The sequence below is a fragment of the Aphidius gifuensis genome, linkage group LG5 (assembly GCF_014905175.1).
Source record: "Aphidius gifuensis isolate YNYX2018 linkage group LG5, ASM1490517v1, whole genome shotgun sequence".
Lineage (NCBI taxonomy): Eukaryota > Metazoa > Arthropoda > Insecta > Hymenoptera > Braconidae > Aphidius > Aphidius gifuensis.
In genome coordinates this window covers 16,321,040-16,347,856 of record NC_057792.1, presented here as the reverse complement: position 1 = coordinate 16,347,856, position 26,817 = coordinate 16,321,040, and the positions used below count along the sequence as shown (strand labels likewise).

General features: G+C 23.6%; 1 protein-coding gene across 50 annotated transcripts in view; it reads left to right on the top strand.

The window, feature by feature from the left end:
- The window catches only part of LOC122857908 (ELAV-like protein 2), a 38,000-nt gene extending 12,804 nt beyond the window's left edge, over positions 1 to 25,196 (top strand). For 2 of the 50 annotated variants that reach the window (XM_044160391.1, XM_044160393.1), the window contains exons 2-9: positions 10,349 to 10,596; positions 11,522 to 11,581; positions 12,523 to 12,647; positions 12,735 to 12,888; positions 14,342 to 14,380; positions 16,188 to 16,446; positions 17,412 to 17,453; positions 18,734 to 25,196. In XM_044160391.1, the coding sequence (XP_044016326.1) occupies positions 10,401 to 10,596; positions 11,522 to 11,581; positions 12,523 to 12,647; positions 12,735 to 12,888; positions 14,342 to 14,380; positions 16,188 to 16,446; positions 17,412 to 17,453; positions 18,734 to 19,079 (1,221 nt within the window). In that variant the 5' untranslated portion in view covers positions 10,349 to 10,400 and the 3' untranslated portion in view covers positions 19,080 to 25,196. Of the gene's footprint in view, positions 1 to 5,804; positions 6,788 to 10,348; positions 10,597 to 11,521; positions 11,582 to 12,522; positions 12,648 to 12,734; positions 12,889 to 14,341; positions 14,381 to 16,187; positions 16,447 to 17,411; positions 17,454 to 18,733 lie in introns of those variants that run through there. The other 48 variants (XM_044160395.1, XM_044160396.1, XM_044160403.1 and 45 more) reach the window with 40 other exon arrangements.
- Positions 25,197 to 26,817: the final 1,621 nt, after the last annotated feature.

Here is a 26,817-nt window from a genome sequence, read left to right as displayed (position 1 = left end):
CACCGAGACTTTTGAATCTGAAAAATAAATATATATATAAAAACGTTAAAATTTTTATTTTTCATTTACAAATAATAATTTGTTAAGGTTTTCGGTTTTTTTTTGTATGAAAATTTCTACGTGTTTCTTTGAGAATCGTTATGCGAAATCTTGGCTGGGTGTGGCTTCGGCCTCGACCTCGAGCGAAACCGACTACGCCGACTCCGACAATTTGTGAATTTTACTTTTTCCTTTTAAATTTATATATATATTTTTTTCCATACACCCCCTCAACAACCAACGATATCAAATGAAATGAAAAAAAAAAAAATCAATGAAAGCTCAAATAAAAATAATGATTCCTTTAATCCAATGGAATTTATATAGTTTCTTTCTTTCCTTATTATATATTTTAATTTTATTTAAACAAAAAGGAAAATTGAAAATTTATAAAGAGAGTTCATCAGAGTTGCAGATGGCGTTACACAAAATCGTCAACAGCGTCAACTTTGTTGGCGAAATGGCCACCCAGAAAACTCCAAAGACGCGAATGAAAAATAAAAAAAAATATATCAAAATTCAAAAAAAAATATATAAAATAAAAATTTTTAAAAAATATATAAAACTAGTTTTCATGACGGGGTCGGCAGACATCCCCAAAAAGAAAAAAAAAATTTCCAATCCCTCATCTTCCCCTTTATTCCTTTTTCCATTATCTCAAGGGATGAACGTGGATATTCCACCATCGAAGACAAGAAGATATATATATGAAAATACAAAAAAAGAAATCTTTAAAATGAATTAAAACCTACTCTATATATTAATATACATATATATACCTACAATAATAATTAATAATATATAAATACAAATTAATTGTTGTCTAGTATTAATTGCATGAAAATTCAAAAGAAAAACAAAAAAAAACTCAAATGAAAAAAAATAAATTTGCTAATTTTAAATGTCTTATTGTTATAAATATATTTTTTTTTTAGATCATAATATCAAATTGATAAACATTATAAAACTCAGTTGATTAAAACTAACCCTATAAATATTGAAAAATAAAAAAAAAAATAAAAAACATGCTTTCATTATATAGAGAACAAAATGCTTGAATTTTTTTTTTGCAAAGCGTAACGATTTATTGGGGTTCTATGTGCAAAAGTTGCATTGTTTTGGGAAATAAAAAAATAAAAAAAAAAAAAAAATACAAGAGGGGGCTTCATGAAGAGTAGAAATAGCATCAAGGGGGTGTATAGTAAAGAGGGGATGAAGTTGTTAAGAGGGAAAGATAGTTGGGGAACAGTAGACTCGCTTCGTCGCGTATTGATCGTTTGCTTGGGTCCATGTGTCGCGCCTGCGTTTATCAATAGACTACATTTTTTTTTTCTTTCATATGTATGTGTGTATGATACTGTATGTTGATATACATGGGGTGAACCTGCGAGGGTGACTGAGAAGTGGTATGTAGTAGGGGGAAGTGGGGTATAAATTAAAAAAAAAAAAAAATTAGAATACGAAGCAACTTGCTTGGGGTTCATGTACCCCCGAATTTTTTTTCTCTATCTAATGCCAATGGATTTTTAATTTTTTGGTACTATTTTAACCAATCAATGAAGTCCAGTTTAACGCACAGACATTTTTTATTATCAATGTACAATGCTTCTACCCTTATTTAAAAATTTTTTTTATTATTAATTTTGTATATTTTTTCATGGTTGTCCTAATGCAATTTTAATGCATGCATGCACTTTTTATTTTTATTGTTAAATTATTAATTATTTATAATTTATATTAATTAATTAATTAATATTGTTAATTTATAAATAAATATATTTTTTTTTATTGTTATTAGAAATTATAAATGCGAAAACAAATTAATGAATTAATTTTACATTTTTTTTTTGATAATTTATAAATGTTTTTAATAGTTTATAAAGTATTCCTATATAGAAAATAAGAATACATATATTTTTGATAGATATATTGAAAATTTTATTTGAAAATTGAATTCAACGTTAGGCATCATACCAACTGGCAGGGTTGTATATGATACAGTGGGCGGTTACGTGGTGGCATATGACGCCAGACGGGTGGACGACTTTCTGCTTTACACATTTACAATATAAAAATTTTTTATTTATATTCATGTATATATTTTTATAGCCTTCCTTTACTTGTTATTATTTTTTAATATATTTTTTTATTTATCATTGTTATTATCTCTTTTTTCATAAATTTATGAAAATTTTTATAAAGTCAATTATTGTTGTTTGATATCCTGCTGTTTTATAAATACATTCAAACACTTTTTTACATTTTTTTTTTCATTAAATAAAAAAACATATCATTAGTTATATTAACAAATTTATTTTCTATATATCTTATTAATATTATGAGAATAAAATTGAAGCATAAAAAGTGAAAAAAAAACTAAATTAATCGGTTTTTAATCAATATTGTCTGGAGTTTTGGATTTTTTTTTACTCCGTTTTTTTTTTCTACTCCATTTTTCCAATATTATTGAATTTTTTTTTTTTTCCATTTAAAAACTATTGATTTTGTTTAATATTTATTTTGTCGAGTAGACGGATTGTGTGACAATATTCAATGCAAAAAAAAAAAATAAAATAAATTGTCTATACATCGTTATCTGTTCCGGTTGTTTTTTTTTTTTTCTACAGCTATTAATAAATATAGAAAAATCATTGAAGAAAAAATGACTAGGATATTTTTAGATAATCTATTGATCGTAGGAAAATATATATTATCGATTAATTTTACTCTGTAGGTGGTTATTTATTTTTTTTATTTTTTCACAATATTTTTATTCTCATCATGTGGTAATAAGTCATATATTTTTCTATATTAGCCCTCTTATGAGTTAAATAAAAAAAAAGAAAATAATAATTATAGAAATGATAAAAAATAAATAAAGAATTATATCTAATTTATTTAGCTTATTTTTATTTTGTATTTTCGAATAAATTTTCTTATTTTTTAATTATTTAATTTCATTGATATTTGTTGAATAAATTCATTTTTCTGAGTAAAATTTCGACATCAACTAGATGATATTATTATCTATGTTTGTCAAATTGAGTGTCAAAAAAAAAAAAGAAAATTTAGAGTACTCTGTGGTGTACAATATAATAAATGCAGTTTCACAAATGTTCTTTGGCAAAAAGTAGACACAAGAATTGGCAGCTGGTGTTGAGAAATATAAAATATACAATATGCACTCGGAGGGTTGCTCATTTGTCAAACCCCCAGTTGGCATATCCAACTGTGGATACAGTGATTCGTATTATCCTTGGATTTATAACTGGCTTATACACAAAAAAAAAAAAATATAAATTATTTTTCCTCAATTATTTATCCATTCATCTCAATACTACATTCAATTGACAAAATATCAAAAATATTTTTATTTTAAATAGCATTTGATATATATTTAATTTATTTATCAATAATTATATAAATTAATTATCTAATTATTTAAATAAAATGAAAATATAAATTTTAAATAACGAAAATCAAAATTGAGCTTTAAAATATTATTAAATTTAATTATTGATTATTGTTAAATTATTTTATAACAAAAAAATATGGAAAGTTTATTATTTATTGTTTTTTAAATTTATAATTTTATATTAATTTTAATGCTATTTCTTTTTTAATATTGTCAATTTGATAATAGCACAGTGGGTGTAAATGATTTTCGCACAAAAACGTGGCATATATCCTTCATCTAAGTTAGAACTCTAAATATATTTATAGTGTTTATACGCGTACGTATTTATAATTTTTGCAGGGGATAGTTTTGCATGTGAGGCACATTTAAACGTTTGTATATCAACGTAATTTCAAAGACAAAATACAATCGTTATTTTTTTAAAATTAAATTATCAAAAATATCTCATTGAAAATTGTGACAAAAAAAAAACAACCAACCAACATGTTTCTAAATTTAAAAAATATTTAAAACTAAAAAATAATAAACTTGAAAAATAGTCAAATGGCATAATGAGAATGTTCATATATATATTTTTTATTTTTTTAAAAAAAACTTCACAGATAGACATTAGACCCGGAAGCAGTAAATTCAAAAAAAAAAATCGAAAAAATTTCCCTTTTGTTTCTTTAGAGTCTAATTACAAAACACTGGTAAATTTATTAAATTCTTTTTTTCTACAACAATTTTTCTTTGTTTGTCAAACAATATATTTTTTTATTTAAATAATGATAATGAGAAGAAAGTACAAGTGTGATTCTTGGAAATGATATTGGCACCTTTTGGTTGAAATGATTATTGGCACTGTAGCCAAGTCTTACTCGCGTCGTTTCGTCAGATTCGCATAATTTTCTACTTTCATCATGTCGAAATAATTTTTTTTTTTACTTTTCTTATTCACATTACGATAAGGTCAGGGTTGAGTAAATTTTTTCAACCCTGAAAACAGATAAATCAATATAATAATAAAAAATTATATAAAAGTTTAAAATTATAATTTATATTTAAAATTTATTTATTTTTCTATATCATACAAGTAACATGTGATATTTAGACTATTTTATTTTTTCTACCACCTAGGTAGTTTTGTGTGTTATACATTTTCAGGAAATAGCAAGTTAGTTTGAAGTCACTTTGAGAATCACAAATTTCTTGGCAATAAAATAGGAAGTTGATGGAGTAGACAGTATAAAGTTTTAGCTTCATAGCAGACATGACGTGTAATTTTATTCAATCAAAAAAAAAATATTAAATGAATTCATGTACACACTTATGCAACAAGGCAAAAAAAAAACTAAATAAATTATTTTTTTGGAGTAAAAAAAAATAGTTGAAAATTATTTAAATTTACAATTAATATTAACTCATTAATTTTTTTATTTAATTAAAATTCTTGTGGCTGTTTATACTGTATCGATCAATTTTTTTTTTTTTTCTATATAAATGACTGTCTCGTTGACCTTTTGAGGATTTCCTCTCGATTATCTCACCTCTTGCTCATCAACGATTAAAAATTTACAGCCACAAATTATTCTACATTTAATTTTTTTTTTCAATTAAATTTTCCATTAATTATTGATTCTATTTAGACAGGTATGATAATTTATCAAATATATAAATTAGATTTTTCTTTAACAACATTATTTAATTGATAAAATTTTGTTATTATAGTTAAAAAAATATAAAAATTTTAAGATCACGTTTATTGAGTTTGTTGGCAGTACCGTGCCCAAAATTTAAATCCCCCATGTCTCTTCCTCCCACAATTCCCCCTCATCGTCTCGAATAAAAAAAAATAAAAAAATAATTTCATCCCAAAATCGGATAAAATAAAAAAAAAAAGCAAATTTCGTAGAGATAATGTGGAGAAAAGAGAAATGAGCATTATAAAAAAATAAAAAAAAATAGATAATACTCAAAGAGAGACGTAGAGAGATTTCGAACAAAGAAAAGAAAAAAAAATTATATTTTTTTGGTTTGAGACAAAATAAAAAGGGTATTCGTCTTGAATATATATATATTTTTTATATATCTCATTTTATTCGGCTCCAGTCAGCGGATGAGAGTGTAAGAAAGAGAAAGATATAAAATAAAAAAAGATAAAAAAGTCGCGTTAGACAGAAACTAAATGAAATGGAGGGAGAAGTAGGAGAAATATATATGTATATTGCGTGTTTCAAGACTTCAAGTAGGAGAAAATTATTGCCGAATTAAACCGATTCATGCCGAAGTGAATTTTACAAGCCGGTATAATACAAGGGGGAAAAAAACCACGCGCACCGGCAAATGGCGTCAAATGGCGTCGTCTAGTTTGGTGATGAGAGGGGTATATAAAAAAATAAAAAACATATTTAGGATATACCAAGGCAGACATTAAACGCTCCACAATAAGAAGCCGGTTCAGTCTCTAGGCAGCCTCCGCCCGTAACATTGTTTCTTTGTTTAGTATTAGTTAACCGTTCTTTATTTCAAATATTAATTCAATATTTAAAAAAATATATATATCATTGACTGTCACGCGTCGTGAAACAACGCTGGATATTATTATTATATATTATTTATAATAACACAACAAAAGGACGCAACTATAAACACACAAAATTTGACCAACGCTAACAATCATTTTTAAAAAAATAACTCCAAAAAAAATATAAATAAAAAGAGTTTATATAATTTTTTTTTTTTATTTTTTGGAATAAAGCGTGCTAGTTAATTATTTTAACTAAAAAAGAAAAAAAAAAATAATTAAAAATGGATTACATAGCCGGATGACGGATGTATTAAATTTTTTTTTCGTTTTTTTTTTTTTTATTATATTTTTTTATAATTAAATTGGGTGTCGATAAATAAGATATCGTGAAAATAATAGAAAAATATTTTAAAGTGTTTAATTGGTGCAAGTGTAAAAAAAAATTTTCTTTTTTTTATATATATATTATTTCGCTAAAGCGCCGTTATTCTTACCTTACTTCACATTTTATTGATTTTTATTACGTTACGTTTCGGGCGGCGGTGTGAAAGAGAAAAAAATAATAATAATTAAATAATATACAGCTTGATTTATTTAAATAATAAATAAAAAAAATTTATAAAAAATTAATTGAATAATTAATTACCTGACAAATAGAGGTGTTTTATTGAAAATAAAAATCTCAAATCATTTTTTATATATTTATATTTATAAAAATTTAATAAATATATATTTTTAATAATAATAATAATTATTATTAATAACCAAAGTCAACAATAATAAAGTTTACTCGAGTGAGTAAGCCAATAGCTGTGATTAAGGTAAGCCTTTTATTTAAATTTTATTTCATCTAAAAAAATGAGTAAATATCATTTTACGCTTGTTAATCACGTGCATTGTTTTTTTGAGTAAAAAAAATTGGAGTAAAATTTTAAATAAGGGTAGTTTTTAGTTGAGAGGGATGTTATGTGATGCGTGATCATAATATGAGTGTTTGTAAAATATATATATTAAGACATGTGCTGTTGAAAAAATAAAAAAAATGTTCGCATCTTTTTCAATGATGACGCGTTTTTATTTTCATTATGTTGGTACAGTAACTCAGCATGAATGTGTCACACACATTTAAAAAGTAACATGCCGGTTGTGTGGTAAAAATAAGAATAAAAAAAAAATATATAAAAATAAAATAATCATGTTTTGTCATATTGTTGTTTAACTATAAGGTCTTCCTTTCGACATTTCATTTGAGACGATATATATATTTAAATCAATCAATCAATTGCAAATTAATTTATTTTTTATTCTATATAAAAGTATGTATTAAAAATTAAATAGAATAATATGTGTATTGCTTCTTTATATATATGAAAAAAAATAATATATATATAACGGGGGGTGAAAGAGAATGAAGGGGTATATGGTCGTATTGATCGCAACAAACTTACAACTAACTAAACTCAATGTGGCCACGCGATTTTTATGACTCGTCGTCATGACCACCACCTGGTCGATGTCAGAGATCATATCTCGTATATTATTAAATAAATAAAAATTAATTTAATATTAAAATATTCATCGTAATTAATGATTAATTAATTTTTTTCTTTTAAATTATGTTTGAAATTTTTTTTTTTACATTTTTTTGATGTTTAAATAGCCTTATTTAAAAAGATTAAAGAGTCTGATGGATTAAAATGCTAGAGGGAAGTTTTAATGTGAATTTGTGATGGTTTAAAAAATTTTAGGGGGGGCGGAAGAGAAAAGGAGAAGTTGTATAGTTGGGGTGGGTTATGCGTAGAGGGTAGATGATAGCAGCTTGGGTACTCATCGCGAGGGACAACAATAGGATTTCCAGGGCTGCATTGTCGAGGTCCTAAAATATATTATATATTGTAAATGTATATGTGTGTGTTTGTATTTTATCGTAGATGTATGTGGCTGTGTTGGATCGATAAGCCAGCTAGAATTATCCCGCGAATACAAGTTGAAAGATCCGATGCCGCGATTGTCGGGCGTTTTATTATTTTACATATATAAATATTATATTGTTTGCTCTTTATTTTATTTTTTTTTATTACTCGTATATTTATGTCACAGCTACTATATATATTTATAAACATTGATCCATTTATACAATATAAATTTACTAGAAATAAATAAACATAAATAAAAAAGGTTTCTTGTTTCGAAAAATAAAAATAAATAAAAATAGTTATAAACATTTATGTAACAAGATAATATATTAATTTTTAATTTTTTTTTTTTTTTTATATGAAATTATAACATTTATCAAATTTTTTAATAGAAATAAAATAATAAACGTGATGAATTTAAGTCAAAAAAATAAATAGATCAAATATATTTGGAAAAAAAAAAATTCGAAATCTGTCGTTTTTTTTTTTTTTTTTGAAAGGATGTATAAAAAAATACAGTGTAACAAATGAGAACGTGAGGTAGCACACGTTTTAAGTTGAAATATATAAAAAAAAAAAAAAAAAATTGACTAGCGTGCAACGACCGGTGTTACCTCAGGCCTCGAGGGTGAAAAGGTGTCTCGACAGCTGATGCAAGTATATGTCGTCATCTGTTACCACAAATTAATAGAAAATAGAATAAAATAAATTAAAAAACATAAATATCAAATTGAAAAATAAATTAATAAATTTTTCATCAATAAAAAAAATCTATTTTTTAAATTATTTATATTATTTAAAAAAATTTATTTAAAAAAAAAAAAAAAGAAAATTGTATTTTATACGTCAGTGGCTCGTGCCAGTTGATGATGTATGTGACAGCTGTGTATATTCGCGGCAAGGACATCTCTCTCTATTTAGATGGGGTAAAAAGGGGGGAAAATACATATATATAAAAACCACCCTAGTCAGACTCTCGATATTTTCCCCCATACCTTTAATAATTTTAGCTTGAAAATTAAACCCCCCTTCGCCCTATTTCATTCTTGCAATATAAGCACACGCACCTCATCCAACTTGACATGCATATATATGCATTTTAGTTTAGTATATGTCTGTCTGTGTGTATGTGTATTTTTTGGGAAATTATATAAACGCACCAGGGGTGGCAAATCCCATGACTCCGTTATATTACCATGGGAGCCTTTTAAATGACTACCCTGCAACAAGACTCACCGCCCCTTTAAACAATTTTCTATATATATATAAATTTCCAGGGATTCTCAATATACATTTTTAACAATAAATTTATTATTAATTTTATTTATAAATAATTATTAATTAATAATTTTATTTTTTAGTTTAAAAATTTAAAAAAAAAAACCGATTTTTTTTTTACTCAAATTTTGTTATATTATTGTTAATTAATTAATTAATAATTTTTGGAGTTTTTTTTTTTTTGATTAAATATTATAAAATGTATTTTATTTAAAAATAATATTTTTATTTTTAAATTATTATTTTTGTATTTTCAAGGACAGTGTAAACTTGGCCGAATAATTTTTTTTTTTTTGGCCAGTCACTGACCCGCCCTTTGAACAAGGGTAAATGAACATTGCTTTAGGGGGTGTTATAGGATGAATAAAGAAACAAGAGAGAATATATATATGTATAAGAGGGGTGGTATTTCTATTGCCTTGGTATATATAGCATCGAATAATTTCCCCTTTGGTAACTTCGATCCATGAAACTCGTCGTCGTCGTCGTCATCATGTATGGGGTGGTTTTGGCTTGCGCAATAATTTTCAAGCTTCGGCCATGTTTGCAAAAGCTGGTTGATCCGATTGGCTCTTTTATCTCTCACCAAGCTTCTTTTTTATATTCAACAATGATATATACACACAATGATTTATGTAATAACATAAATAAATATATTAAACTTGTTTAACAATTGATCAAACATGCAGCGTTTGTTTGTGAATTAAAATATTATATATTATTTTGTTTGATGCAATATTTGTAATTGTATTTTTGTCTTTTATATTTCTTTTTTTTTTCAATATAGTTTAATTGATTTTTTTTTCTTGTTGTATGTCAGGTGTATGTTTTGTGTTTCATTTTTTTATGATTTTTATTCAATGGATTTATATACACACGAGTTCAGAGAGTCCTCACCGTGACTTTACGCAGAAATAGAATTTATTCTATTATTAGAAGTATTAGAATTAGATGTGTATGTACATAGTTAGTTTTCGTGGCTATACATCAAATGTACTCTGTTAAAGTCAAACTATATATCAGCCATCATACATTCCTTAATTTTTTTTTATTTTTTTACATTTTATAAATGATAAAAAAAATGTATTATTTTAAATATTATAAATTAATTATAAATCAATATTATATATATTTTTTGGTGATATAAATATATTAATTTTTTTGTGTTTATTTTTTATTTGTTTTCAGAATTTCATATACGAGTAGTTAGAAAAGGTCAAGTGTTTTAAGAACGAGTGCAATGATGGCAAACGGAATGGATACAGTTGTGCAACAAAATGGGGGTTCAACCCTTGGACAAACATCTCAAGAGGAGTCAAAGACGAATCTTATCGTTAATTATCTACCACAAACAATGACCCAAGAAGAAATACGATCACTATTTTCCAGTATTGGTGAAGTTGAGAGTTGCAAACTTATTCGTGATAAAGTCACTGGTGGGTTTTTACCTTTTTTTTTTTTTTTTCTTTTTTTATATTATTTATATTTATAATCCAATTATCCAAATTAAAATATGAAAATTATAATCAATAATATGAATTTAAAAATAAACAAAAAATTCAGGTAAATTTTTTTTTAAAGAAATTTATTAAAGTTATGTTATAGCTTTTGATAGAAAAAAAAAACTGTAAATTTATATTTACCTGAATTTTTTTTATTTATTTTTAAAAACAATGTGTAAAAAAAAATTGGCAATTTTTGGAGATTAAATTAGTTGGCAAGTAACACCACCTGTCAGATGCAGTTAATAATACCAACACGAGTGTAAACGAGCGAGCTAGACGATTCACATCCTCTTGTGCATAAACTGCAAATTAAATTACATTTTTCACCTTATCTTTCAGTCCTATTACTATCAAATATCCATCTCCAAAAAATATTATTTTTATTTACTTTTTTTTTTTTTTTTTTCAACAAAGAAACGTTGTATTTTTATTTTTAAATGGAAAATTTAAATATGACCTTGTAGTAATTACTCCAAGAATTACGACAATAGCTGGATTAAATTTTCTAATTTTCTTTATTTTTTTATTTTTTTCGGACACACAGTTGCTCTTTTAATTATTATTTTTATTTTATAAATATTTTTACTATTTGTTTATTTCATTAAATATTATCGGGGTAATATTTTTATTTATAATTATCTAATATTTACAATCGGAAATTTAAAAATAATTAAATTAATCCAGGTGGTTTGCTTAAATTTTTTTTTTTCATTTTTTTTTTCTAATTATCACATCACCCCCTTGGCAATATTAGGATAAAATTTTTGTTAAATAAGTAAAACTTAAACAAAAAAAAGTTCCTTACATTTTTTATATCTCTGTTTTCCTTTTTTTTTTTTTTTCTCAATCAATATAGACGTCACCGCAGCTTTGTCGGTTGCCGGCGATTCGTTATCCCCGGGACAATTTTCTTTTGGTAAGGATAAAAAAAAATTTGTTTTTTTTTTTTTTTTATTTATTTTTTATTAATTATTTATATTAAACGTTAATCACCGGTTAATTAAAATTTAAAAAATCCATTTCATTCAATGTTTACATTCATCAATTCATGTGCATTTAAAATTAATCACTGGAAAAAATTTAAAATATTAATAATTTGTTTATAATAATATCTGTTGTCACATAAATATATATATATTTTTTTTTTTTGGCACGTTTTTATTTCTCTCTATTTCTCTCGCTCTCTTTTTCTATGTATATATATACACATATTTTTATTTTATTTTTATATTTCTATTTTATTATTTTTCTCGTTTTTAAAGCTTAATATTTTCATGTCCAATAATATATCCAAGACTTTTGTTTTAATGATTTTCAAACGAATTTCGGCATTTCCGCAAAGCTGGGATTTTTAAATTTTTTCCACGTCAAATTATGTGGCATTACGCCCGAAAACGCGTTTATAAAAAATATGAAAAATAATAAATAATTAAATATAGTTTTAAAAAAAAACATTGAGCTTTTAAGCACGTGGTTATAATTTTTATAATAAATAAAAAAGTTAATATATTTCTATTTTAATAGTAAAATCATTAATTTTTTATTTTTCATATTTTTTATTAACAGCTTATTTTAATTTATCTATAAATCTTGTTATTTAATTTGCTGAAAAGCGCGATATTATTTGAATTCGTCAAGCTCACTCGTTTTATAAATTAATTAAAAAATAAAATAACAATATGTGATTGTTTAATAGTGTTATAAAAATATTTAAAAAATAATAAAAAATACAATCATAAATTTCATTATCATTAAATATTGATAATAATAATAATAAATTCTATAATTACACATAAAAAAAAAAAAAAAAAAATTGGACAGTTTGATTTATAAATAAATGCTCATGTGTAACGTGAGATGACTCCACTGGTGTTTCAGGACAAAGTCTTGGTTATGGATTTGTCAATTATCATCGACCTGAGGATGCTGAAAAAGCAATCAACACTCTTAATGGTCTTCGATTGCAAAATAAAACGATCAAGGTAAATTTTACATTTTAAAAATCATTTTTAATTAAAATACAAAACATTTTTTATTAATAATTTGTTTATTTTAATTTTATAAATTAGGTATCGTATGCAAGACCGAGCAGTGAAGCAATAAAAGGAGCAAATCTTTATGTCAGTGGATTGCCAAAAAATATGGCACAACAGGATCTTGAAAATCTATTCAGTCCGTACGGTAGAATTATCACTTCACGAATTCTATGTGATAACATCACTGGTAAGTTATTTTCCGCATTAAAAAAAAACCTCACTATATATAGTCAAAGAAAATCAAAATAAAATACATGAAAAATTCTATTTATATCTTATCAAGCAAAGTAAATTTATTTTTTTCAATTTAAACTTGTGCAAATTGTTTCTATATTGACAACTGAAATTGTTTTTATTTTTTAAATTACTTTTACTTGATTTATGAGAAAAAAATTTATATCTAAAGCTTAAAAATTGAGTCAAAAGGTCAAGGTCAAAACAGTGAATATCAACTGAGACGAAAATCCAATAATTGAAATATAAATAAAAAAAAATAATTGACAAATTGATGAAACCCTCGACAGGTCAATCAATTTAAACTTTTTCGAATTTGTACTTCCGTTGTCATACAAATAATTTTTCGAAGCTCCAAAAGTGAAATAAAATATAATGTATTTTTTTTTTAGTAGTCTACATTTGTCGGAAGCCAAAGTTTAGATATTAGCAGCCTAAAATCACAATCAGAAATTTATAATGGAGTTCAATGACCTCCTTCCAAAAATACTAAACGAAAATAATTTTAAAAAATGTTTTTTTATACTTATCGAAATGGTAGAGAAAAAAAAAATATAATTGTAAAATAAGTAAAGCATGAAGCTTCCGATATATTTTAAAATCAAAAGGATGCGGGTTTCCTATTCTATCGAATTTCCAGCTCATATTTCCATGCCGAAGGAAACAATTCATACAAAAAAAAAAAAAAAAAACAAATAGAATTTTTCATCATGTTAATTATCAATTCAACTGATAACAATATTAATTTTTGCTTTGTAAATTTATTTTAAATATTTGCCTGTTGATTTTGAAAAAAAAAATATATTAAACTTATTTATTTTTTAATTAATTATATTATTACGTTTATTTTTTTTTGTTTAATTTGCTATCTTAATTTTTTTTTTGTTTATTGCAAAACCACTGCTTTTCTACTCCACCTCGACAAAACTCTAAAAAACCCATCGCGTTATTTTTTTCATTTATTTTTAATTAAACAATTATTAATTATTATTATATAATTATTTATACTTAGTTGGACGTACACAGTTTAGATATTATTTTTAGTTTAAATAAAAAATATATTGCACGATGTCATGTCTAGAATGATAAAGTTAAAAAAAAATTAAATTGCAAAAAAATAGAAATTTATAAATGAAAAAAACATTACTATTATTATTAAGAAAAATTTATATTTATAATTATAATTTAATTTATTTATGTTAAGAGGAATATAAAGAGTAAATTAATTTCACCTTTGATTTATAATTTTTTTTTGAATTTTTCTTTGCATATTTTTCTTCTAAATTCACATTTTTTATATATAAAAATAAATCAGAGGTGATTTTAAATTAATCCTCAATATTGTTTTAACTAATTTTAACGAGCTTATGATTTTTATTATTATTTTTTTTTTCGTTTCTGTTTAGTACGACAATTTGTGACTGGCGGTGGAGACAATTTACCCGGTACGTAAATCAATATGTTTTTATTTCTTCAAATTATCTTTCAATAAATTTATCGTCATTTGGGTTCGTTTTAATTTTAATCGCGTTACATTCGTTTACACACAATACACACTACACTTGTTCATTTATTTATTTATCATTTTTTTTTTTAGTTCAAAAAGAATAAAAAAAAACAGTCCTTACAATATCCAATCCTTATTGAGTCATCAATCGAACCCAAAAATTAAATTATTTTTCAATTAGCTATTAGTTTTTAATTATTGCGCAATTTTAACAACGAAAAATTTACGTTGCGTTTCTTTTTTTATAATTGATTTTTCATATGTTTGCTATTAATTTATTATTATTTTTTTTTCTTTTTTTTTTTTTTCTTATTTTATATTTTTGAATATATTTTTTTATTTTATTATTATTAGCAGCAGTTTATTTAATTGCATCTGCTAATCTAAAAAGAAAAGAGAAAAAAAAATAATAATAAATTATTTTTATCATAAAATTAATAATATGAAAATCGATAATGTAATGTAAAAAATAAAAAAAAAACGTCATCATACATTTCTCGTTGGAGAATGCAATTGCGCAAGCCGAGTCGCTCACTCGGTGATCCTCAAAAAAAATATTTAATTATGTGCTCTCACGTTTATTGATTTCAATTTCAAATAAATTATTATTTTCAGTAATCAGTATTCAAATCAAAAAATAAAGAAACTAAAAATATTAATTAGAAATCCAATTATTTATTTTAAATTTAATTAATAAAAATATATATTTAATTTTTAGTATTTCAAAGTCTATGCAAATTATTAAAACTTTTTAAATATTACTAAATAATTTTAGCCAAATTTGTATTTTTAATTGAATTAAATTTTCATTTGTCAAGATAAATTTTCTGTATAAAAATACATGAATTATAAATTTATAATTAAAACGTTGAGATTATGCACATAAGAAAATTAAATAAAAAAAAAAAAAATAAATCCATTCCTCCCCGAGAACTGCTGCCCCAAACGAAAAATAGCTTTCAAGTTGGTAAATCTGAAAACGAGGAAAAACTACCTATAGTTGAAGGACATCTCACACAAGAGTCATACATGAAAGCAATTTAATTTAAATAATAATAAAGAATAAAATATATATAAAAAGAAGGAAACCAGTGGGATTATATGAAACCATAAAAATTCAAAGTAACAAGAAGCCCATGAATTTTGGGCTTTATTTTTTTTAGTTTATATTTTTTGCTTTCATTGTACCTCTTTTTGATGACCATCAGTTGAAAATGGACATATGTAAATAGATATAAACTATTCTGTTGGTTGAACTTACAATGAAATAATAAATTTTGATATTCAAAAAAAATATCAACAAACTGAATAATAATAATTATTATTCAGTTAATTTTAATTTATCATCCAACAGGATTGTCTCACTAGGGCGTCAGATTAAGCAACAATTGAAAGTCGTTTGGGTTTATCTTGCTGATAAATAATATCAAAATTAAATAATTTACAATTAATTTAATTATATTTAAAAAAAGAAAAAAATATTTATATCAATTTTAAATTAATATAACTAACAGTTATCTTAAAAAAGAATAAAAAATTTTCCAATTAATTTGTAATAAAATCAACAACAATTTAATATTATTAGTTTGAAAAAAAAAAATCAATATAAAAAGCAAGATGTGTGGCAGTTCTTTGAACCTATCCTGAGGATAAAAAAAATCCTATTCAATAAAAAAAAAATCCTCGCTTAGCCCTTATCTTAAATATGTCCATCTCGATTGTTTTCCGCGGGATGAACTTGGCAGGACTGTCAAAAGGTGTTGGATTCATTCGATTCGATCAACGCGTTGAGGCCGAACGAGCAATCCAGGAACTCAATGGAACAATACCAAAGGGATCATCAGAGCCAATTACTGTTAAATTTGCAAATAATCCGAGCAACAACAACAAAGCGATACCACCAATTGCAGCATATTTGGCACCACAAGCTAGTCGTCGATTTGGCGGTCCAATTCATCATCCAACTGGCCGCTTCAGGTACATTCCACTGTCGCCACTATCCAGGTACCTACTCGCCTCTACTCGCTCTACCCAAGAAAAAAAAATTTTCAAATTATTTAACAATTCTATATATATATTTGATGATGAAATAATTATTTCAAATAGTTAACTTTTTTTTTTTATTTTTATTTTTTCATTTTCAGTTATTATTGGTCAAATCATTTGTTAATAATTAAAAAAAAATTAAGCTCAGTTTTTTTAACACTTGAAAACGAGTTCACTACTAATTTCACATGACCTCATTACTTTTTTTTTTTTTTTTCTATTTGCTTGAAAGCTTTTTTCATCGATCCAGAAAAACTTGTATTTTTTTTTTTTTCTTTTTTTCTAAAGACCCTAAGAGAACTGAGGCAATTTTTCTCTTTATTTATACAGGTATTTGTAGTAATATATTTTTTTTCCCTCCTTTGAAAACACGCAAACAGAGTGAACTAGTTTTTCAAGCTGAGAAAAAATTTAAAATGCTAAAAAAAAAAAATTGAGTTTATATAAAATTTTATATTGGATATTTTTGCGTATGAGCGATTATCCAAAATTTTACACGCTTGATTTTATAATTTTTATTAGGATTAACAGTTTTTTCTATACACTGCACAAATTAATGACAAGATGAAACATCACTCCAAGTGATTTAATATCTTTTAATTAATTTAAAAAAGAAAATTTTTAAATAACAAATAAAATAGTATTCAATTTAGTGCTAAAATTATTTTCTGCGCAATTTTTTTTTTTCTTTCCTTAATCCTTTTCCTTCATATACATTTATCCGCTTGTTTGTTAATCCTTCTATATGCGAGTAAGAGTACTTATATATTTAAAAAAAAAAATTATATTTAAATTTTTAAAAACAATGAGGCACACCGTAGTCGAAAAGAAATGTTATGTTCACCTATTCTTTCCTTTTCGGCCCGGCTTTCAATCATATGATTTATTTTCTTATGTTGTTCTTTTTTTCTTTTTTGTTTTAGCACTGGCAAGGCCATGCTTGCCATTAACAAAGGCTTACAGAGGTCAGTATTTTTTTTCGTTACTATTTTTTCATAAAATTTTTTTTCATTGGCTTCATTTTCACAAAAAAAAAATTATTTTTTTCTCATTTTTTTTTTTCCATTATTATTTATGTTATTTTTTTTTTTTTTTAATTCTGGTGTGATCTCACTTACTGAACTCTTTGTTATGGCTTCTTTTGCTTCCCGTTTCTTAAATTTATTATCGTTAATTTATTTATTTATATATTTTATTTTTAAATTGATTTTTTTTATTATTTTATTTTGTAGTTGCTCATTTCCCTTTCCCATTTTAATAAATTTAAGTACTTGATACATTTAAAAAAAAGTAAAAATTATTATTAATAATAATATTAGTTTGTTGCTTTGATAATGCGCAGCTCGTATCATTTTTAATATTAATTTTTTAATTTTTTTAAATTAATAAGCTAAATATAAAACACAACACGATACATTTATTTACCACCAAATCAAGTGTCGAATATTTTTGATAAATGAATAATTCGAATAGTAATTGATTTATCAAATATTAATTGAACAAAAAATAATATTATAATAATTTTTTTTTAATTAAATAATACAATGTATATTGATAAATTATGTGCCTTTTTTTTTTAACGCGGCTTGTGACGTCAAGTAGGTATGTACCAAAAACAGAGAGTATTAAAAATTAAAAAAAAAACATTACTTTTGTCACTTGACCGACGTTTTATTTGATAATAAATTTAATTAGATTATTATTTTATTTTATTTTATAGTTTTTTAAAATATTATTTGAATTTTTCGTTTTGTCAATTCGACATGATTCATTCTCATTTCAATTTGCATGAAATTTAATAAATTAATTTAATAAATTTAAAAAAGAAATCATATAATACACAATAGACAAAACATGGCACATTTGTGTTTGCTTTTGCATTAATAAATTTGCATTAAATCTCAATCCAAAAAAAAAAATGATATTCAGTAAAAAATTTACAAAACGCATTTGGTGTTTTTTTTATTTTCAAATTTGTCATTTTGGCAGAGTGTGTAATAAAATTTCAACATTAAACTATGTACCTAAAAATAAAATCATCACTAACAACCCAACAGCAAAAGAGAGACTTAAATTATATTATAAATATATATGAAAACTTGACTTGAAAATTTCACATCAAATATATTTAATAAAAATAAAAATATTCCAAGTAGACTATAGAGAGTGCCTTTTAAAAAATATACATATACATATAACAATAAATAATAATATAAAAAATAATTGATAAATTAATTGAAAAAAGTCAATTGCGAAATGATTACAGGTACAGTCCCTTGGCAGGTGATCTACTAGCAAATTCAATGCTACCAGGAAACGCAATGAATGGAAGTGGTTGGTGCATTTTTGTTTACAATTTAGCACCAGAAACTGAAGAAAATGTACTTTGGCAATTATTTGGACCATTTGGTGCTGTACAATCAGTTAAAGTTATACGTGATTTACAAACAAATAAATGTAAAGGTTTTGGTTTTGTAACAATGACCAATTATGAAGAAGCTGTTGTTGCAATACAAAGTCTCAATGGTTATAATCTTGGTACACGTGTACTACAAGTTAGTTTTAAAACAAACAAAAGCAAGGCTGCGTAGGACAAGGATATTTATATTAATAAATCACCTACTAATATGATTAATGATACATGGTTACGTACTGCTGATTTAAAAAATTATTGCAATGATATAACATCATTATTAAATGATAGAACAAATAGACATAATGATCCAATAATAAGACAACGTCAACAACAATTGCAACAATTTTATATTAATCAATTAATACAACAGCAGCAACAAACACACTATCATCAACATCATCATCATCATCATCACAATAATAATAATAATAATCATAATAATCATCATTATCATCATAATCAGCAGCATCAGTATCGTGGTTTTGGCTAATTTTATTCAGCGAGCCCCCCAAATAATTAATTTAAAACGACAAAAATAACGACAGCACAACAATGCCAGTTTGATGTGAAATAATAAAAAAATAATAACCGGATAAGTAGTAATATTAATCGACAATTTATATAAAATAAAAAAAGAATAAAATTCTATTGATTAAATACAACAACACAGAGCAACCAAATAAATGATTAAAAAAAAAAAAAAACAATATTAAGATAAAGAACAAAAACGAGATAAGAAAAAAAAAAAAAATATTAAATTACGATGAAATAAATAATAACGAGTATTAGGAACGAATGTAATTTTTTCCTGTTAGTGTAAATGAAATATGATTGTATGTAAGAGAGAGAGAGTGTATATGAAAAAAAAGTTTGTCTATTTGTTGAAAAAGTTTGTCTGTCTTTTACATGAGCAACTTGTCAACGATTGCCAAAATAAAAAAAAAAAAAAAAAGCATATCGTTGTGACATTTTTTTAAAATATTGACGAAAATATAAATTTAAATAACGAGTTGACTTGACAAAATGATAGCTTTGTTTAAGTAATTAATTATGTGAAAAAGCGACATAGAAAAAAAACGAAAAATGATTACGAGAGAGAAATAAAATAAATTATGACGAAAAAAATAATAATTAAATTAATAATAAAAAATAAAATTTCTTATACTGAGATTAATATTATCGCCTGAGTATTTTGTACATACATTTATGATTTATGTAATTGTATGTTTAATATCAATTTAAAAAGGGCTGATAAAATTAATCTGTTTAAAGAAAATAATGGAAAAAAAAAAAAAAATATGCTCCTCTTGTAAAATATTCTAGAATTTATATAATTCGACAACTGAGGGCCTGTGGATGAGGTATTCAATTAAATGAAATTTAAAAAGTAAAATATGATGAATTTAATGCTGTGACATTTTTGATTGATTCGATGATAATTATAAATCTTTTTTTAATCTTTGTTTTTTAAATATAATTATAAATAAATTAAAGTCCTCCATAATCCCTCAGCTGGCGCCTGATTAAACTGATACACATTAATTAATTTGTGTATAATTTTTAGATTATTGTAATTAAGAGTTCAAAGTAAAATACATTTATTATTGAAGTAATAATAAGAAAAACAAAAAAATAAAAAAAAACACGTAATTCACATGATAATGAGTAAATGACGAGACAAATTAATTTAAAAAAAAATTGAAATCAATCCAAAATGCGCGGACCAAAAAAAATTCTTTAAATCAAATGAATATTTATAAATTTATTAAAATAAAATTTGATAAAATTACAATATTTATTTTGATTGAAAAAAATTTTTTTTCGTCAGTTGCAGTGTTAAGTTAAACGATTAATTGATTTGAAATAAATATTAACACAAGTATAAATGAAAAAGTATGCCCTGGATTAAAAAAAAAAAAAATAGAAATGTTTAATAAATTAAAAATATTTTGGGTCGGGGCTCGCACATAAACAAAAAGTGAATAAATAAAATGATAATGAAAGAAAGAAAGCAAATATGAATAGATGAAAGAAATAAAAATCGATAATTTAATAACAATGAGGAATTTAAATTAGAAAAAAAAAGAAAAATAAAATTTTTAAAGTGAGAATAAAAGTTAAGGCAGCCACGCGGCCGATTTGTACTTAATTCTAGTTGATATTAATGCGGCCCGTGATCGATGGGCTTACAAGTCTAATTAAAAATGAAAAAAAAAAATGCAAATTGTTAATTGAAATATTAAACTGCATTTATAAAATTAAAATAATCAATTAGGAAAGATTTAAAAATAAATCAAAAAGAACACAAAACAAATATTTATTTAAAAAAAAAAAAAATGAAAAAAAAAAAATACAAAAATACCACAGCACTTGATTCATTTCGAATAGAAAAAAAAAAAATTCACCGAGTTTTTTTTTAAAAAAATCTTGAGTGTCACAGTGCTAGTCATAATTTTGTTGTTATTTTTTTTTTTTTTTTTCCTTTTTTTTTTCTTTTAAATAAACAAAAAAACAATTTGATAAAAAAAAAAAAAACATGAAAAGCTGTCTCGTATAAAACAGATGAAAAAAAAAAAAAAAAATTGTGAAAACGTGTTAAAATCAGAATTAATAATTCGCAGTATTCGTGGCACTTTGATCGAGTCAACTTATTTCGATAATGAAGCAAAAAATATCGAGGAATAAAATAAATACGCCCATTGTTAATTTTCGTAGCTGAGCATATGAAAATTTTTTATTTATAAGAACAATTATTCAATCAATTTAATAACATATAAATGTATTATATGTATAACTTAATTAACTTTGATATTTAATATGTATAAACTCAATCAATCATATATATTTTCTTGATAAATTTTTCCCACGAGTTTATTATTAATCAATTAACAAAAATAATTTTTTTTAAAATTGTTTTTGTACTCGTGATTGATTCATGCAATTTGTATATCTCAGATTAAATAAACAAAATAAAATAAATAAATCAATTGAATAAAAAAAAAGCAAAATTATATGATCAAATATATATATATATATACTCTGAGAAATCAATTAATTAATTTAAAAAAAATAATTAGTTGATTAGTGTGGGTGGTGGTAGTAGAAAAATGTTGTAATTTAAAAAAAAAAAAAAAAATTCCATCGAGTTGACTCGATCGTTGTGTAACGCTCGAAATGTAAAATCAAATCAACGATATTTACAAGAGTTGTTTATTATTAAAAGGGAGGGCCGGGGGGGAAAGGGAGATGTTTCTTTTTTTTTTTTTTTAAATATTCAAAGAATCACAGTATCGATTATCGTTGATTAACGAGAAAGTTACGTCTAGTCTACGTGCAACGTGACATCTCGTCACTCAACTTTATACAATGAATTAGCCTAGGATTAGTGAGCAAAGAGGGGTATAAGCTAGTTTGTCATAGAAAAACTCAAAAAAATATAAAAAAAAAATAAAATAAATGATTAAATAAACCAGAATAAAATAAATAAAAGGGAAGAAACAAATATTAAAATCATTTAGAAAAAAAAAACAAAAAAAAAAGATTTAATTGAAAAAAGAAAAAAAGTATAGATATACTTTTTTTTTTTTCTTTGTTTTTTTATTTCCCAGTGATTAATTGTATATTTCATAATAACGTGAGATAAAAAATTGTATATCGTGTCCTATTTATGTGTACCTCTATGTGTCTAGTCCTCGTAGGTCGGTTATTTTATTCCGCCTCGATAAACAAATCAAGCATAATGATAATTTAAAAATGAAAAAAAAAAAACAAAAAAAAAAAAGTTAACGAAAAATTATTATTAAGAAAAAAAATAAAAGCAATGAGAGGCAATAGTATTTCTGTCTTTCAAACGTTTTTTTTTTTATTTTTTTCTACTAAAGATAGAGAATATTTAAACAAATAATTAATTAGAAATTTAAATTTAAAATACAAGGCAGGAGCCGACGAAAATCAAGTTAAGAAAAAAAAAAAAAAAAAGGAAAAATCGGGGGAAAAACCTTAACAAGGTTTTTTTTTTTTTCTAGTTAATATTATTTAAATTTATTTAACGTTCTTATAATATTTCTCACGTATCGGTGTTGTCGCGTGACTAGCGTAGATTTAGTTTTTTTTTTGTCTATTTTCGAAATAATTTTTTTTTGCTAATTTTGATTTATTATCTTTCCATCTACAAAATCGAAGGATATTTTTTTTTCTCATCTGCACACTGTCAAGTGATGCAAGAAAAGAAAGAAAAAGAAATTTAAAAAAAAGGACACGTCTGATGATAAGATCATTAGAAATTAAAATGATTTTATTTAAGATAAAATTTGCTTTGTTTGGTTTTTTTTTTTTTAGTTTTATTTATCGTCCTTTTTAGATAATATATTTTTTTTTGTTTATTTTAATTATTCTACTATGATTATTTTAATAATTATTATTAAACATTTATTATTATAATTATGTCATTTAGTCCTATTCACAATTTCACTTCATACTTATTATTATTACTCTTATTATAATTAATCGTCGCAATCATTTATATTATTTTTGTGTCTATTATTTGTCGTAGTTTTAGTTTATAACCACACATTAGTTTAATTTAATGTTGCTTAACTTATCCAGAAGTCTTGAATTTTTAAAAAAATAAAATGGTTTTCAACAAATAATAATAACAAAATAAATAAATAAAATCATCAAAACAATGAAAAAAAAAAAGAACAAATGAATTGAAAAATTTTAACTAACAGAAAATTTTTTATAAATTCATTTACTAAAAATAAATTAACAATTGGTATAAAAAAAAAAATAAATAAATAATAAATAACAATTGGATAAGATCTGAAACGCATTAGAAAAAAAAAAAAAAAAGCAGAGATATTAATTACTATCAATTTACTCTCTCTCTCTTTCTCTAATTTTTTTTTTTTTTTCTATTTTTTTTTTTCTTTTTTAGTTGAATCACAAAAACATTACTCAATTACTTACCACTACGCTATTACTACCACCACCGATTATTTATTTATTTATTATTTAATTATTATATAACAAAAAAAAATTATGTTTTATTTGATATAATTAAACTGATTTGTGTTTGGTTCAATGGTCGTTTTGTTTATTTTTTTATTTTCATTTATGTCTTTCAGTTGCATACCCATTCCTTCTTCCAAAAAAACACCTTATTCATCAATTATCTTTCGAATGAAAAAAAAAGTTATTATAACACATTTTTTTTCTAATTATTTCATTGGTTTTTTTTTTTATATTCTTAAACATTCCATAAACAAAGTAAAAAAAAAAAAAGCGCGCAAGACTGAATAACTCGTTCAGTAATTTTTTTTTTTCATTTCCAAGTAGTTTATTTTAACAAAAATCTTTTTAACAATTTAATTGGTAAGTTTAAATCGATTTTACAATAATTCTTATTGTTTATTTTAATTTAATATTAATTTTTTTTTCATCTAATCTTGATTAGAAATTTTTAATATCGAGTAAACGCGCCTGCTTTTTTTTTTTTTAAATAAGGAAAAACCTCGAGGGATGAATACATTGACAAGTCCCTGATCCATGTGATAAAAAAACCTCCGAATAATTTATATAGGTATATGTCATATATATAAAATTAAAAAAAAAATAATATATCATTCTCTCGATGAAAATTATTGGAGTTAAAAATATAATCAATTTATATAACGTAAAATAATAATCAATAAATCCATGTCGCATAAATGCTTCCAATTGATAAAAAATAAAATAAAAAATAAAGCGATTACAGGATTATTCGTAATTTAAAAATGCACAAAATATACTTAAATAATTTTTATAAATAAAAAAACTCCAATAAGTAAATTTAAATGTTTAATAATTATTTCATCGAGAGTATGATGAATTAATAAAATTGGCAAAAATTTAGGAGAAAAAAAAATTAAATTAAACAACTTGAAAATTCAATTCAATTCTTTTTATATAATTAATTGATATACAATAATTATTCGACAAAATTCGGTCGATATATGGCCTAAAAAAATAATGGAAAATAAAATAACAACCGCAGCTCGAGATTATTAATTTATAAAATAGTTAAAAGAGTCGAGAAAAGTCCGAATATAATTATGTCGATCACAAAAAATTACAATGAAATAAATAAAAATTGTTATTGAATAAATATATATGAACAGAAATAAATAATTAACAACTGAAAATAATATTTAAAAATATCAATAACGCACGAGGCTTCCTTCAGTGATGATTAAAATTTTATTTATAATTTTTTTTAATATAATAAAATCATTAATTGTTTCTGTAAAAAAAAGATAGCAACGTATTTAATTTTTCATAAACACAAAAAAAAAAAATGATACACAATACTAATTTATCACGCGCACACTTAATTAACATGCAAAAGTCTGAAAACGCACACAAGTATATAAAAAAAAAAAATACATACACCTGCATTTACACAAATTAACAAAAGACAAATTAACGAGAGGTGAAAAGAATGAAAAATATAAAAAAAAAAAAAGAATAATGAATAAATTAAAAAGTAAAAAAAAAATAAATAAAAACCATCATATTGTTGATATAAATTGCAATCCATGATTATAAACTATTTACGATATAATTATTATCTTACATTGTCTAGTCATATACGTTATTATTGTATAACTAACGATATTAATTATTAATTATTAACCTGTAATACCTAGTCGCATTATGTGTTGCATTATAAAAATTTAAATATAAAATTTTTTGATTAAAAAAAAAACTGTAAGGAAAATTCCAAGAGCGATGAAAATAATAATAAATAAATAATTGAGGGAAAAAAGAGATAAACAATAACAAAAATAAAAAAGGATAAATTTGATATAAAAAAAAAACAGGGAGAAAATAATTCTAACAATTTTTTTAGAGAGTGAGAGAAGGAAAGAATGAATTTAAATATTTCGTACTCGATGACGCAGCCTGCTAGACAAAATTGGTCCAAATTAGAAGAAAAAAATTTGATAAAATTTAATTATTAATTAATAACTATGATAAATTGAAATGAAAATTTAAAATGAAAATTAAGCTGGCTGCGATTCTCGGGTGATTAATATTTTATAATATTTTAATATTATTTATAGTATATCACCCGAGCGCGCTCGAGTTCATTAAAAATGAAATAAAGAATAATGATTTTTTTAAAAATTAAATAAATTAATAAAATTGTAATATTCAATTTTGTTTCTTTTTGTTTTTCATTCAAAATCAAGCTCGACTCTTTTGAGACGGCTCAATGTGTAAAGAAGAGAGAATATTTTGTAAGAAAAACAGAGAGCTATAAAATAATTGATAATAAAAAAAAAAAATCAAAAAACAAAAAAAAAAGGAAAAAAAAATAAAAATTATAAAAAGAAAAAAAAAATAATTAAAAGAAAGAAACGAGAGCGCGCAAAGGGCAAAAGTACCGAGTAGAGTATTAAATTAAAAAATGAAAATTAATGCGGGGGCCGTGGAGAGGAGGGAACCTCTTCCTTAAAAACAAAAAAAAACAAAAAAAATATGATAATGAAAAGCAAGCAATTTTTAAAAATAATATATATGTTGTACAAAAAAAAAAAAAATAAATAAAAATAAATACATTATATATCAACGATAACGTCCAACATCAAAAATCGACGATCGGACAGACACAAAGCTTTGATTCTTTCTCTTAAAAAAAAAAAAAAAATTATAAATATTATATTATATAGGTATATTATTATTCAAGTCAGTTGTAAAAATATTGTTGGCCGCAGCATCGATGTACCGATGTTATCGAGGGTTGATGATTATTTACTTTTCCTTAAACTTCCTTTTCATCCTTCCGCAAATGCAGATTGAATAATTATTTATAAAAAAAAAAAAAAAAAAAAAACACACAATAACAATTCAACAAGCGTGTGATGACTCAT